The following is a 14,988-nucleotide window of genomic DNA, read 5'->3' as shown; positions in this document are numbered from 1 at the left end:
AGAGAAAGAGAAAGAGAAAGAGAAAGAGAAATTAACATATAAAAAAAGCTTAAATTTCTTCTAAATTCTTTTTCCTAATTATACTTTTGATAATAGAAATTCTTTTTTTTACCGGAAATAATATAAATTATAATATTTTTTATATCACAAGGTATAATTGCAATAACATCCACACGCTAATCCCGCCTGGACTACTAAGTTTCTATCTTCTTATGATGACTGCAGGCCTATGCCAGGAGCTTTGCGGCCTTCAACGAAATCAACAGGCGCCTGGTAATGCTGCTTTCCGTGCACCATATAGACAACTCCGGAGATGATAATGACACCGACCCAGACCGCAGGAGCCCAGTTGGCACTTTCCGTATCCACGGGAACAGCAGTCGGAAAGCTGGCAAAGATGATAATAAAGGCGCAATAAAAGACGGCAAATGCATTGACGGGCAGACCAAGACGACCCAGACTCCATCTTGCTGGAGGCAGTTTTTGACCCTTAATACGCATCCACAAGACACTGCCGATACTGATCAAGTACGTGCTCAAAAGGCCAAGTACGGAGAGCGAGACAATGGTGTTGAATGCGACAGTGGAACCCAACTGAACCAGAGCCAGGATTGCAACAAGTACGGAAGTGATGTAGACTGCGTTCATGGGTACGTGGTATTTTGGATCCCTGATTCTCGTCAGTGTGGCGTCTTCATCGTCGTGGTGCACTGAAACTTACATTTTGCTCACAACCCTCGACCATGGCAATCCTCTATCTCGACCAAACGCAAAGACTTCTCGTGCACAGGTTGCAAGTGCAGTGATATTTCCCGAATAAATAAGCAGGAAAAGTATGACATTGAGCACTATTGATAGCGCAGGAGAGCCTGTGTTGTTGAAGAGAATGAGATACGGCACGTCCGAGTCGACCTTGTTCAGATGTCAGCTTGACGCAATTCCTGTACAAATGGCATTATGATAAATCTTACGACTTGCCCCAATTCTGGAAGACAATAGAGCATTGTAATGAGCATTGTTATACCCAGAATGACGTTGCCAATGTAAGAATACCACCTGGCAGAGTTAGTGAGAAAGTCATATTCTGTTCTGGCAGCCATGAGTATTACGTACATGCATTTCGGCACAATCAAGGAGGCGTCTTGAACCTCCTCAGAAATATGTACCACCGAGTCTGATCCAAGATTGCAATACATGACCGTCACTTGGCTGATGAGGTACGCACTGCCAATGCTCCAACCACTACTGCTCTGGAAATCAGTAAAGACCTCTGTTAGAGACGTTAGCAACTCCTCTTTTGAACTTAGAGGTAGGCAGGACTTACCGCGGGCACTATTCTTGGGACATAATACTAAAAGCGAAATCATGACTACGAAAAATCCGGCAATATGACCGATCAAACTTGCCGTCTCCAGAGCAGGCAACACTCGGGCTCCCCAAGTATTGAACACGATGGTCACACCGATGAAGGCCCACATGATCAATGTGAGGTGCCAGTTTTCAAACACAAAGTCCGGCTGCAAAACCTCTATCATGGCCTCGATTTGCAGCGCGACGACATAGTTGCTGCTTGCAACGCTGGCCAGCCATCCCAGCGTAGACATCCAGCCGCTCGCATAACTCAACACTCTCTGCGCGCTCGGTGGCGCAAACTCGCTCACCCAGTGATACTGCCCGCCTGCAGTGGGAGCCATGGAGGCCATTTCGGCCAGGCTAGCGACAATGGTCGAGTAGCACAAGACGGTCGTGATGAAGCACCAGAAAAGTCCGCCAAACCCTCCATTGGCAAACCCGACGCTCAACGACACAAGTACAAACTCCCACGTGGCCATGTAGATGCTCACGAAGCCGAGCGTGCTGAGGAATTGAAAGTTGCGTCGAAACTCCTGCTTCTTCCCCAATCGGCGCATGTCCCGCATGTCCTCGGTGGTGCTGAGGACATCGCCAATGATGTCGCCATCGTCTGTATATCCTTGGCCTACGACATCTTGACTTGTCATGTCCAATGGTTTTGGTTCCCCCATCTTGATGTTTTTGATAATGAGCAAGGTTGCCACAAAAGTTGAATGTTGGGAACAACAAAGAAGAAGAAGAAGCCAATGCCAAATTAGATAAGCACAAGAACACCTACGTATATGTAACTCTGAACCTAGAACCACAGGGGTTCTCTCGTGGGGTGGCGGCGATACTCGGCTGCATCCACGGCTGAGCCGAGGTGGCGTTTTCGATGAAACAGATAAGAGATCTCGAGCGTCTATCAAGGCATTAGGGAAGCCTGCAAGCGTGATAGACCCCAGACGGAAGAGTATGCAGGGCCTAAAACCGGTCCACTCCTTATCATAGGTACATACGAAGACACACCTACATGAATGTATTGGTCATCACTGTCCCCTGCGCTGGAGAACTATGCTGAAGACTGGACGAGATACATGTTCCGATTGGCGGAATCAAACACGGCAATCTGGTCAAAAAGTTCAAATGGCATCAATAGCATTCAGGGCGCCATAGACCAGCCACCATGTAGCTTTATTGTATTTATTCTTTAATTTAAATTTGAATCACAGATGATTTTGAGATATACTAACCCAGTGCGCAATCGTGCCAAATTGCGTTGATTTCTCTATTATTTTATTAGAAGAAGGTAAGTGATTATCAAATATTCACTCTCGGAAGTGGACAGCCTATACCCCAGATTGCATCGTGGAGTGGGGACTTGCTAGTGACATTCATTCCCATGTCGCTAGCAGACATACGCAAGAATATTCATAGCGCAGACAGAACCGTATATTCCATTATTCGCAAGCTTATATAACTACGAAAAAAAGAAAAAAGAAAGAAAGAAAAAAGATGAAAAAGAGAAAAGAAAACGCGATTATATACAAAAATATTTGCTAATCCATTTCAAATTATGAGTATTCCGTTTCCGACAAAGTACGCATTTAATAAGCTTATTATTGTGAAGCAAATGGCTTATATAATTTGAAATATATTCAGTTTGTCCAATTTTTCTATTTGTGACATCTACCATATATATTCAGAAGTCCGAAAGCCAATCCCTCCAGCTAGCTCTTTTCGATCTATTCTAGTTTCCTGCCACCAAGGTGTATATGCCCTTGGGCTTACCATTCTCCTTGTATAAGACGCAGATCGACCGTGCTGAATAGCATACCGCTGCAAAAGTACGTGCCTAGAGCATGAGAAATTAGCTTAGAGCTCGAAAGTCTTCTTCTCGTTCTCCCGGCATTGTGCGCTTCTTGGTGGTTATATGCGCTTGAGTTTTTTTTTTTTTTTTTTTTTTGCAATATTCCAGGGTATCTTATAAGATATCACGTTTTTCCGGCTGGAAGGCTCGGACAGTAATCGCCTCTCCATTGCCAACAGCTGTCTCTGATGTTGAATTGCGGCAGGGAACCGGCATTCTGCTATTCGGGAGGCACTCTGACCTCTATGGGCTCCATTCCCTTGCCATCACGGCCATGCAGGCAGACTACACTACTCCCGCTTCCAGTTCCGCGGGCTTGGATATAACCTGACGGGAATGTAGCCGATCGCTACAGCCCTTGTCTGGTTGGGCAATGTCTAAAAACACAGAGTAACCTCTGTGCCATACTCGTCTTGGCTTCTGCTTTTCAGTACATGTCTTTCTCCGGTTGAGCTTACCCAGACTTGGAGCCCAGACTGTCAAAATCATCATTGCCACCAAAGACATCTTGAGTCTTGTATATGGCACAGTTTGGGTATCCGCTGTCGAGTAACATGATTCAATGTGGATGATTGAAATCCAAAGGATGACCATCTTATCTGCGTCTCACCTTCGTTGCTGGTGCTGCCACTCTTTGGCACTATTCGCAATATTTCACAGTCATATTCCAATTTTGCCCAAATGGCAGTGAGAATGTCTGCATCGTCAAATGGAACATGAACTACGAATACTCGGATGGTCTCCGCAACCACCCCGATCGAGACGATGGAACCTGCTCCATCGTTCTGAGCGACGAATGAATTGGTGATCTGTACCAAAGCATGTTCGATCCCTGGTTTAGCCTTGGCTGTGGCTGTCCCGACATGAGGAAGATTGATTCGTGCCAACCCGTGCCCGAGAGCTTCCCCTCGGGCTGCGGTGCCACATGTTAGTATTGAAAGAGACAAAACACCCGAGATTCAACCAGTCCAAAGAGTATGTTTGGATCATGCTGCAGTCTTTAACGTGCGCCATAGACGACAACTCCACAATAGTCAACAGAGGCACCACCAATGCCACAGCCGGCGTGATAGATTGGGAGAACCACCAGTATATTACGCAGTAATATAAGTACTAAAAGGTGATTTTCTCACATTGTTCCCCCTGGATTTCCTTCGGAAGACTTGCCTTTTGAAAACTTGTTCGCTGGTCCCACATCATGTCTCGGAAAATACCTACCAACAGGTTACCTGTAACTCGAGCACATGGAGCAATCTTCTACGTAACTATCCAAGAGAAAACCAACAAGGCAACACATTCCGACTCACGATCGCCCGGTGCTCTTGGCAACCTCGTCTGTACAATGAAATCGGCAGTCGGCCGTGGCCTTTCATGGTGGCCTGGGTGAGAAAGGATGGATCGTCGCCCACGTCACAGTCCGTCCAGCCGACTGACCTCTATTGTGCTCTCGGTCTGTTTGGTGTCAAATTTGTCAATATTTTGAACATACGAATGGGAAGATAGAGCTAAAGGTAGGAGTATGCTACCAATAGCGCACACAAGATAATGATGCTTTTTTTTGTATTGTCCCTTGCCAAGGTGGTAGCTATTACACCAGTTCCGATGACCCGTGCCATCGAAGGAGGCTCAATTAGAGCAGAAAGTGTACACATAAATACCAGAACGGCTTCTACTATAGCCAACGCCTAAAGATCTTAATGCCAGGTGTAACTGATCAGAACCCAACTGTGGATGGGTATTGGGGGGTATGTGCAAAACAAATGAAATTGGTGCCTGTTGGCACAATGGCGCATGTTGTACGCCTCAAGATCCATCCCACCTCCTCCATTACAGGTCTCCAAGTCTCCGCCGTTGTTTAAAAGACACCCATCACGTACGGGATGAGGGCACTGCCGTGACGGTTAGCAAAATATCTCCACCCATCAAGATGCATGAGGCTTGTAACACTTACCCAACTGCGAGCGTTGCACTTAGACCAATGAGTGCCCGATTTCGGACGCGGGCTTTTCTCAACTCTACATTCGGCTTTACCTTCTTGGATCGAGGGCCATCTGCAGCCTCGCCCTCGCCGTTGGCCTCGTCCTCGTCGTCTCCGGCAGTGATGTCGTCTGCCTTGCGCTTAGCTTTCAAGTCACTCGAGGAAGCAGCAGCTTCAGCTGCAGCAGAATCAACTAGTTCCTTGGCCTCAGCAATCATGCGAGCTGTCTCCTCGGCGCTTGGAGGCCCTTGGTCGATGGGGAGCTCGAGCTCGACTGAGGTGTGCGTGGTCTCCACTCCCTCAAACACCTTGACGTCTCTGTCAACCTTGACCTGCACCTTGGCCTCCTCGTCCGTAGGTCCAAACACAACCGTAGGCTCCTTCACGATCTCCTTGACCTGAATATCCTCAACGGAGGCGGTTTCTTCAGTAGAAGCTCCGTTGACGCTGGGAGTTTCACTAATAGTCTGGACTGTCTTGGATTTGGCGGCCCGCTTCCTTGGGCTCGCGACTGGTCGGGCTTTGGCGGGGCTGGCGGAGCGGCGGGCGCGGGTGCTGCGCGACGTTGACGAGGGTGTGGGGGGTGCCAAGTTGACTGAGGCGGATCTCAAGACATCGTATTTGGGAGGAGCCTGGATTTTCTTGGGCGGACTGTCGGGTGCGTTGGTCACAGCGATTTCGGCAGGATCTAGCAGTGCGCGGATCCACGAGGTAATTTGGTATTCCTCGGCCAGCTTCAAAGCCTCATCAGGAGGGATCCAGACATTGCCAGCTGTCTCTTCGGGGCTAGTAGTCTCAAGAGACTTGATGTACTTGCGTTCGTACTCCTCCTCGAGAGCCTCTGCGTAAGGGAAGGTGGCTTTAAACATGCCAGTCGCCGACACGTAGCCATCCTGACTGCGGCGCATGAGGAAATACGAGTTGGGCGATGACTTGAATATTCCGGATTGGATTCCCTTGGGAAGAGGAGCGCGGAGGTGCGCATAGTCGAAGACGCCCAGGCTCGCAGGGTCGACATCGCCAGGAGCGCCAGCAGCGACCATCTTGGCAGTCAGCTGGGTCTGGCCCAGGCGCCGGCGCGAGACGAGCTCGGGATCTGTCGGTCGCAGTCAGTAGAAGTTGAGTGGTCGTGGGTCGGAAGAGTAAGTACAAGCCGGGATATCATCAACCATCAGCGGGTTGTGCTTCTGTGGTAGTTGTCGGCCTGCCATTGCGACGAGTTTTCAAAGTGCGCGACTGAGCGGGCTTTTTTGCGACGGGACCGACAGTGTGAATTGCGCAACTAGTTGGGACGGCTCGCAAGAGTAATCGCGACGTGCCAATTAAGAGGACGTAGTGACGACTTGAGCACTGTCAATCTTTCAATTGCGCATCAGTAAAGATCGTCTACTCGAATGTAGAAGGAGACGGGGAGAGAGAGGAGAGGGGACAGCGACGCGAGCAGCCGCGAGGTTCGTGGCAGAGTCGCGCGCAAAGTAGGTAGGGATGAGCTCGAGTACGCTCGGGCCACACGATGAGCTTGTCGGACTTACATTGGAAATAGTGCAAGTACTCAGTACTAGGGGCCGAATTCGACCCGTTGCAAAGAATGAAATGCGAGAAGATAATTCGGCAGGAAGCTGCAGAGATGGAAGAAATAACCAAGCGGCAATGGCCCTTTGGGTCAGTTCTGCTCAAGTTGTCCCACTGATGCAAAATGGTGAGAGAACCAGAGGGGGGGGGAAAAGATGGGAGGGTGCGAATAAGTTGAGTTGAGGGAAGGGCCTGGGAAGGTACGACTACACATACTTCTGTGCTTCAAATGTTTCCTTCCCTCCTCTCTCCCTACCTTAGGTACCTGCCCTCTTACTACTCAAGGGTCGAGTACATGAGGTAGGTATTGAAAGTGCCTGACAGGCCTGTGGCCCGCACAGACCCTGGGAATTCGGGGACCAATTTAAGCAGCCCAAGGCCAATCACGAAGAGGCAGCAAGGGATCCACTTGCTAGAGGCATGCTGGAAATGGCCTGGGGGTTCCTAAATTGGATGGTCGTCTTCTCTTCTCGAAGCCCCAGGCTCGCCAGGTCCCAAGGAGTCTGGTGACAATTCAATGAATCGAAACTACCCTAGCCATTCTGCCGCTCTACTCTCCGCAAAAAGCTCACCGGCAACGCGGGTGGTGTCGTTGGGGGACCCTGCTGCAGCTAAAGGGTAGGTATTGAATGTCCCTGAGCATCGTGTGGCTTGGCGTTGCTTCACTCCTTGACCCGAGTTGAATGCACAAAGCTGTCCTGGCCAACTCCTTGCGGTGTGCTGCTGACCGCGTACCTCACAGGTACAGTAGGCTTTTGCTGTAAAACGCGAGCTGCCACGGGAACCTGACATTTGGCGCGATATCGCCGCGAAGAAACCAACTAATAATTAGGGAGGTGGTTTGTAGACCACTTATTGCCACACGCATTGCTGGTTTCCGCTCTCCGGTGATCAAGTCTGATGGAGTGGGTGAGATTAACGTCCGAATAGGGCGCGTCAATTGATTCGCACTATTCCTTTGCCATGGCAACGCGTCTATGGACTATCCACGCGCTATTCAGTCAGTTTGACAGGTTTGTCCTTCTAAGGTTTGCAATGAGATAATAGACAGCTTCTGCCGGTTTGAAGCGCTTGCTGCTTTTACAAATTTGTCGCATTGAGTTTGGATTATTTTGAGCGACTAAGTCGGCTCGATCGAAATTGTATGCTCTGCTGCGACCCATTGTAGGTAGTTTAACATGGACGTTAAAATCCACTGGACGGGGCATCACGATACAGGCGCGCTAGGAGGTGCACATGTGGATAACCCACAATATTGCATCCAGAACATTGAATACTCTATCAGGACATACAAAGCCTGCTCCATCCTACGTACCTCCCAATGTAAGTTGCGCTTATTCACGTGTGTGACTTCGTTTCTGCGTCTCGAACTCTATATTCACATAGCCCCATAGTTGTTTTTATTCGAGGTTTTCCCATATCCTGTATTCGATACTCGGGCGATGAGATCATGCTGGTGGCAATCGGCATGCTTTTGATGTGGCTGTTTGCCTGCACGATGTATTGATGTAGGCACCAGGTAACGCAGGTACTTACCTGAGATACATGATACAATAGCAGCTCGCTTGCATCTCACAAAGGGCTGGCGTCGGGAATGTCTCCCTCGAGACAACCGATGTTTTCTTCAACTGTCAAAGAGTCGCTCGAGTGGCATTACCTACCTACCCTAGGTAGATTCCTCCTCCCTGACGCGCGACTTACTTGCGACTGTTCGATGCCCCTCGCAACAGCAATGCTCTGTTGCTAGAGCTTGAGTCTGCCCCCAACGACTAACTGTCTTGTCGCCTGTGGCATCCGCTGCTCAAATTCTGAATCATACCCCCATTTGCCGAAGAACGTGGCATGTTTCTCTCATAAGGCCGCCGTGCATTGGCTCTTTTTTCCCTTCGTGGTCTGGCCGGGTCTTTGCAGCGCATAAACAATCACCTTCTCAACTCCAAACCAGAAAAGGGACGCCGAATAAGAACCAGAACACAGCAGCGCGCCCCTTTGTGCCCCTCATCCGCAAAGCACAACCCCACCTAGCTGACGCTGAAACGGAATAGCGCGACCTCTGACGTCCTAGCATCCTGATTTCCATTCCACCTTAGAAAGGGCGTCCATCACCGCCAATTGCCCCTCTTCGTGATATCTTCCCATTCTTCCATCTGCTTACCACTAAATCCTGAGCATTGAAGTGGCTTTCTACTGAATTTCTCGTTTTATTTCCTTTGATCAACCGCCTTCTCTCCCGACCAGCCAGCCAACAATTCGCCCAACATGGCCTCTCACGAACAAGATGACCACATGCCTGAGGAGACTCAGGGCTACAAGCTCTCCCAGCCCAAGCAAAGTCTGGCTGAATACCAAAACATGGGTGAGTGAAGCTTTCTTCTTTCCAACCCCAGTACGATTTATCTCCCCGATACGGCAAGAGCCAAGGCATATGGATTTGTGATATCTACGACCGCAACCTGGGCTTCCCTAAACATTCTCGATCGACGCGAACAAAGCATCCTACCAAACTCGACTCCTTTTGCTTCGACCGTTGGACTTGACCCTGATGGCCTACCGCCATCATCTCAACATTCCAATGCCACAGTCTTGTGCTTGCTTTGCTTGTCCTATGGCTGTCATGAAGGGAGCATATATTATCCGAACCGACTCTCTGGTGTATATATCCAAATGTCAACTGGTGTATCACCTTTCGGCAATGGGAATCCATCTTTGAACATTGGGGTTGTCTATAGCCTTGAGCTACCCAATGAACACCTCCGGCGACTTGCAAAGAAGGAAAAACCAACTGCACCTACACGACCAACGTTCGCTTTCTACACACCAAAGCTCGAGGAATGGTTGGTGGGCAAAGGGAGATCTGCCTGATTCAGCTTTGGGCATCAACTCTACGCCTCAAACACGCACTCGTGCCACTTGCACGCTAGCCACTCAGACGGTCGAGACACCACAGCCCTCCAGCTCATCTTCGCCACCAGCACATCTGATGCTGTTCAATATAATTCAGCTCCGTCTCAGACTTATAGAAATCTGGAATCACAGCACCACTTGTACACATTGCTATGCCTACACCGGATAGGAGTTTCTACTTGGACTCCCGACCTCGATATTGGGTCGCCCGTATGATACTGGCATGCTTCGTCTCATACACAACATGCTGAGACAAGCCTATGACAATCGCTGCTGCTCATGGTAGCTTGGTCAGGGGCTGAACCTTAATCGGTTGCTCATACGAGATGAAATGGAAGCCTCTTGAGCGAACGAGATGGTGCACCAACATGCACAGTCAAGGGACCATACGTATATGAGCCGACGAAGATATCAGAAAGGGACTTGGAGTCGCCTTTCGGACAAAGTGGATTTGCTCTCACAATTAGTGGGGAGGGAGTTGATTGTTTCAACTTGCCTTGCCTTCATTGCCCGAGCCAGCTTACCCAGCATGATGCCTTTATCGTGTCATATTTTACACTGCTTTTCGCCATGCTCTTAAACTGACACATATCTCCTCACAGATGCCAATGATGAGTCTCTACAGAGATACAAGCAGTCGCTGGGACTCAGCGGCGGTGCCGACCTGTCGGATCCCAATGACAAGCGAGTGTGTATCATCAAGAAGCTGTCCATGGAGTCTCCTGGACGTGAGGCCGTCACTATCGACCTCTCCGCTCCCGGCAGCGAGACAACACTGAAGGACAAGCCCTTTAAGATCAAGGAAGGCTCCAAGTTCACCATGGTTGCCGAGTTCCAGGTACAGCACGAGATTCTTAGCGGCCTTCAGTATGTCCAGATTGTCAAGCGCAAGGGCATCAAGGTTAGCAAGGACTCTGAAATGCTGGTAAGTTGATTTCTCAAACTGGGCGTATGCACATTTCATACTGACTCGGTCACAGGGCAGCTACGCTCCCAACACGGATAAGCAGCCTTTGTACACCAAGCGCTGTAAGTGAAATCACCTTGACTGAGCCAAGTACGGCCACTAACCATAAATAGTCCAAGAGGAAGAGGCACCCTCTGGTATGCTGGCCCGAGGCCACTACAACGCAATCTCCACCTTCGTGGACGATGACAAGAAGCAGCATCTCCAGTTTGAGTGGTCTTTCGACATTGCCAAGGATTGGTAAACCAACCCTTTTATAGAGCTGTCGCTACGTACTGCATTAGACGCCTTTGGCAGAAATCTTCTAGCCATATATGCGAGGCCCAGTGATCCAGTTTGGATTGAACGACGGCATAGGAAACAGTCGAAACGGTATAAATGCTGCTTCGGAGACTAGACCTGGACGGACGGGTTAGACAGCTCACACTCAGGAGAAGAAACAACAGCGCCAAGCAAAACCAGACCACAACATCACCTAACACAGGTAGTTACTATAACAACATTTCTAACTCCCAGACGCAAGTCTGGAAGCTACAGAACCATGAAAGATCTATAAACAAAATTCATAATTGCACATTTTGCCCGCGACCTCGAAAGTAGCACAAAGCAGCATGAGGCTCTTGATAATGAATCAATTCAGATGGTAGTGCGGTGTGTTCATAAGAAGAATGACGGGGTATTTTCATTACATCTCCATATCTACTCTTGAGTCATTTCTGCGCACATCTATCGTGCATACTAAGAATATATGCTCAGTCTCGGATATCAGTCCAAGGTGTCTTTATCGAATCAGTGCTGCTAGGCTTCGTGGGCACAATTTTAAAGTAACGTTGGTAGAATCAAAGCAGCCCTTTTACAGGAAGTAGTCTGGCAGGGCGTTGCCATCCACTTTCTCGCCACCCTGCTGTGCATCCTTATGCTGGTCGTTTTCGGGCGCTGCAGCAAAAACATTGAAAAATCTCTCGCCTGTGTCGCCAACTTCCAGGACACTGGCCATGTTGCCACATCTGTAACAATAATTCGGAGCGCTCCATACAGTGCTCAGGTGGTCGTCGTATAGGACTTGAAAACCTTCCTGGCAGAGCTGATGGGCGCGCAGGATATGTGACATGCCGTTGACCGCCAGGAACTTTTTAACCACCTTGGCCCCAAACGTGTAACCGGCTCCTCTCGGCGACAAAGAGAACTCGTCTCTCTCCGGGTCGGGATCTGACCAAACCAGGTCCGCCATAGGGCCCTCGTGTGGAATCTCGCGGAACCGGTCGATAATCTTGATCTGGTCAATGCTGTGTATGCTCGGGCTGAGGCCGCCGTGGACGCAAAAGATTTGGTCGTTGATGACGACGCTGAGGGTGAGAAAGTCAAACATGTCGGTAAAGTAGTGCCACACATTGGCGTTGCCGTATTTCCTACTACACTCTGTATAAAAGCCATAACTCTGCGTGACACCTCGACTCTCGTGGTTGCCGCGGATGAGGTGCACGCGGTTGGGGTATCGTAGCTTCAGGCACACGAGCAGGCTGATGGTCTCGACGCTGAACATGCCGCGGTCGACATAGTCGCCGAGGAATAGGTAGTTGGTGTCGGGGCACCAGCCGCCAATCTTGAAGATTTCAATAAGATCGTAAAACTGTCCATGGATGTCGCCCACAACCGTCACGGGTGCCCGCACGTGCACCACGTTGGACTCGCGCATCAATAGCTCCTTGGTCTTTGCGCATATTGCTTCGATGACGGACTCGGCGAGGAGCTCCTTCTTGTAGAGACGCGATATGCATTCGTCGAGGTCGACGGACGCTGCAGGATGAGGGCCAGCAAGGTTAGCCTAAGAATTTTATGATATTTGGTGTCAAGGCTCCCCCACGGTCAACAGACACCAAGTGAGCGCGTGCTGGGTGGCTTTCGGGCGGGAGTGGGCAGAAAGTGGTGATTGTGGTGTGTGTGAATCGTCTACTAACCCGGTAGTCCAGGCATTTTTGGCTGCGGATTGATGTGCAGCTATGGCTGACTGACTAAAGGCTGTGGTTGTGAATGCAGACTCAGGGCGCTCGGTTGTGTCTGGCGGTCGGCTTCTTTCTGCTCCTTGCGAATGCTATATCGTCGTTGAAGTTTGGTGCTGTGGCGGGATGCGCAAACATGATCGTTGGGAAGCTGGTCGCTGGCTTCTACATCGAGGCCCGGTCTTTGGTGGGTGTGGGGGAGGCGTTTCGCATGCGACAGAGGCCGTGAAGTATGGAGACGCGCTGGTTGGAAGAGAAATGAAGAAAAGGCTGCACTGGAGGTGGGAAATCCTCGAGAGAGAGAAAAAGAGAGGAGAGTTACCAATCCATTGCCTGTTCCTGCCTACCAGACGCTTCCTACCTCCATGCTACAGTGCGTGCAGGTCTTGCAAAAACGCTGACTGATTGTAGAGGGAGGGCGGCATGTCTACTAATCAGTGCTGCATGCATTAGAGCCACACCATGAGGTTGAATGCTAAGCGATACGTAGGTACTCTGTAGTTGGAGCTTTTTAGAAGCAGGCAGATCCTGTCCAACAGCACGGTGGCTTCAGGTTCCGGCACCCCACCAAGGCATGTTCCCGTCCCGTTGCTTCCTGGAGGTCATTGATTACCTCCGGAACATTCTGCTAGCCGTTACCGACTGGACTACAAGAGGACATCCTTCCCTCCACTTTCATCCGAATCTTCGATTACTCTTATTTTAAACGACTCAACTTCCATGTTTCTTCTTTCATCAAGCGCGACGCTCTGCCTTCCTGGCATCCTTTCCACGTGTTTGTGGAACTCCCATATAGTCCCACTTCTTTCTTGATTGTCGCGAGGACGGCACGGCTATTTCAAGTGAAAAAACTCGCCATTGTTGCCCAGCAATGGGACAGCTCATGATTGCTAGCTTTATTCCCATAGCGTATACATATGGTACAATTTGAGTCTTCTGTCGATCCATCTTGCTGGTCCTCCTATTCCTCGCTCCCTACACAGAGTACAACCCAACTCGAGTAGTCTCATTCCACCGTTCCCAGCGGCCAACGGCATGGCTGTTCCAGAGGCCTTGCAGACGCGAGCACCGACTGTCTTCATATAGTAATAATGTTGTCCTCTCGCCATTCGAATGCACTAGTTCTGGAAGGAACAATACAGATGGATCATCTCTCTAATACTGTATCCCTTGCATATCTGCTGTTACACCATGCATACCTATACATCCTTAAAATGGCCATTGTATCGTACTACTACAAAGATTCTACTCATATCTACACAGGCATGCCTGGTCATTGATCTTCCCTCCCTTTTCAAAAATGATATATACATATGCTCGAGGCAACAGCGGCTCCTCATTCAACAGATAATACAAAGTACCTTCTCATGTCAATATCAACTTTAATTATCCATTCGTGCCCAATGTAAGGTACATATGGTTTGCGTCCACGTCCGGAATGACCCGGTGTTTATCCGGTCGTTTTTGGTCAGCCGTCCGTCCCTGCAGAAAGGTCCCAGAGCTCCACGCGCCGCCTGACCTCCCAATCTTACAATGTCCATTATTACTACTTCTTACTACCGACTATCCATCAGCCTCTCGTGAAGTCTCGCCCGTAGCGTATATCGGCTTCCTGCCCATCAGCGATACTCGCAGCCATCAATATATCTAGGTATTGACGTCCGGCAGACTGCATGAGTACGCGGCTCCGCCCCTGCCAGGAGAGCTGTGGTGGAGAGAGGAGCTTGAGGTCACGTTGCTGTCGCAAACCAACTGGCGTAGTCCATGTTCGTCGATAACTTCCCGTCTTTCATCCGAACCTCTATCGCATCTTGGATAGGTATGTGAACGTCGTTTTGAACAAGTTTCTTCTTCTTCTTCTTCTTCATGAACCTCCCATGATACCCCAATACCAAGCTTGCATACCAAGTCTTTTCAAACCTTGTTATCCCATCGGACCAAAGGGGACCAGTTGCTTTTTAGGTCCTGGCGCGTCGCCGAAGAAGAAGAGGAAAGCTGTTCCCAAACTCTACACCTTTGCGTCCCGGGGGTAATTCCAACGTCTCGGATCCCATGACAATACCCTGCAAAACCATTTCCTACAATCAATCAGGTTACCCGCATCGACTATTTCCAGACGCCACCTGACTAACCCAGCTACGACTTGTTATTCGTGCGACTTGGTTGGTCCCACTACTACCAGTTCCTCTCTTCTCCTACTATAATCATACAATAGCAGCACACTTTATTTCCCCCACCCTTGTCGGCCCCCACCAGAGAGAAACACCATCCTATCCCATCAATCTTTCACAGTCTTGACAAACCCATACTCACCTGTTCCCTAGGTAGTAGATGTCTACTCGCACCAATAAGGAGGCACTCACCA

General features: G+C 49.6%; 4 protein-coding genes across 4 annotated transcripts; 1 reads left to right on the top strand and 3 right to left on the bottom strand.

Moving 5' to 3' along the window:
* Positions 1-210: 210 nt before the first annotated feature.
* Positions 211-2,024, bottom strand: PFICI_05443 (uncharacterized protein; the record flags this gene model as incomplete). The annotated part of the gene is made up of 5 exons (XM_007834024.1): positions 211-670; positions 722-912; positions 972-1,056; positions 1,114-1,270; positions 1,325-2,024. 5 exons carry the CDS (start codon positions 2,022-2,024, stop codon positions 211-213), a joined length of 1,593 nt encoding a protein of 530 aa, XP_007832215.1.
* Positions 2,025-5,057: 3,033 nt separating this feature from the next.
* Positions 5,058-6,391, bottom strand: PFICI_05442 (uncharacterized protein; the record flags this gene model as incomplete). Its single annotated transcript, XM_007834023.1, has 3 exons — positions 5,058-5,091; positions 5,154-6,276; positions 6,331-6,391. 3 exons carry the CDS (start codon positions 6,389-6,391, stop codon positions 5,058-5,060), a joined length of 1,218 nt encoding a protein of 405 aa, XP_007832214.1.
* A 2,620-nt stretch (positions 6,392-9,011) lies between these two features.
* PFICI_05441 (uncharacterized protein) lies at positions 9,012-10,867 on the top strand (the record flags this gene model as incomplete). Its single annotated transcript, XM_007834022.1, has 4 exons — positions 9,012-9,108; positions 10,259-10,581; positions 10,637-10,685; positions 10,737-10,867. 4 exons carry the CDS (start codon positions 9,012-9,014, stop codon positions 10,865-10,867), a joined length of 600 nt encoding a protein of 199 aa, XP_007832213.1.
* Positions 10,868-11,476: 609 nt separating this feature from the next.
* Positions 11,477-12,319, bottom strand: PFICI_05440 (serine/threonine-protein phosphatase C22H10.04; the record flags this gene model as incomplete). The annotated part of the gene is made up of 1 exon (XM_007834021.1): positions 11,477-12,319. One exon carries the CDS (start codon positions 12,317-12,319, stop codon positions 11,477-11,479), a length of 843 nt encoding a protein of 280 aa, XP_007832212.1.
* Positions 12,320-14,988: the final 2,669 nt, after the last annotated feature.

This window comes from Pestalotiopsis fici, assembly GCF_000516985.1.
Source record: "Pestalotiopsis fici W106-1 unplaced genomic scaffold PFICI_Scf_3, whole genome shotgun sequence".
NCBI lineage: Eukaryota > Fungi > Ascomycota > Sordariomycetes > Amphisphaeriales > Sporocadaceae > Pestalotiopsis > Pestalotiopsis fici.
Note: the sequence above shows the minus strand (reverse complement) of the source record. Positions and strands in the feature narration are given on the sequence as shown.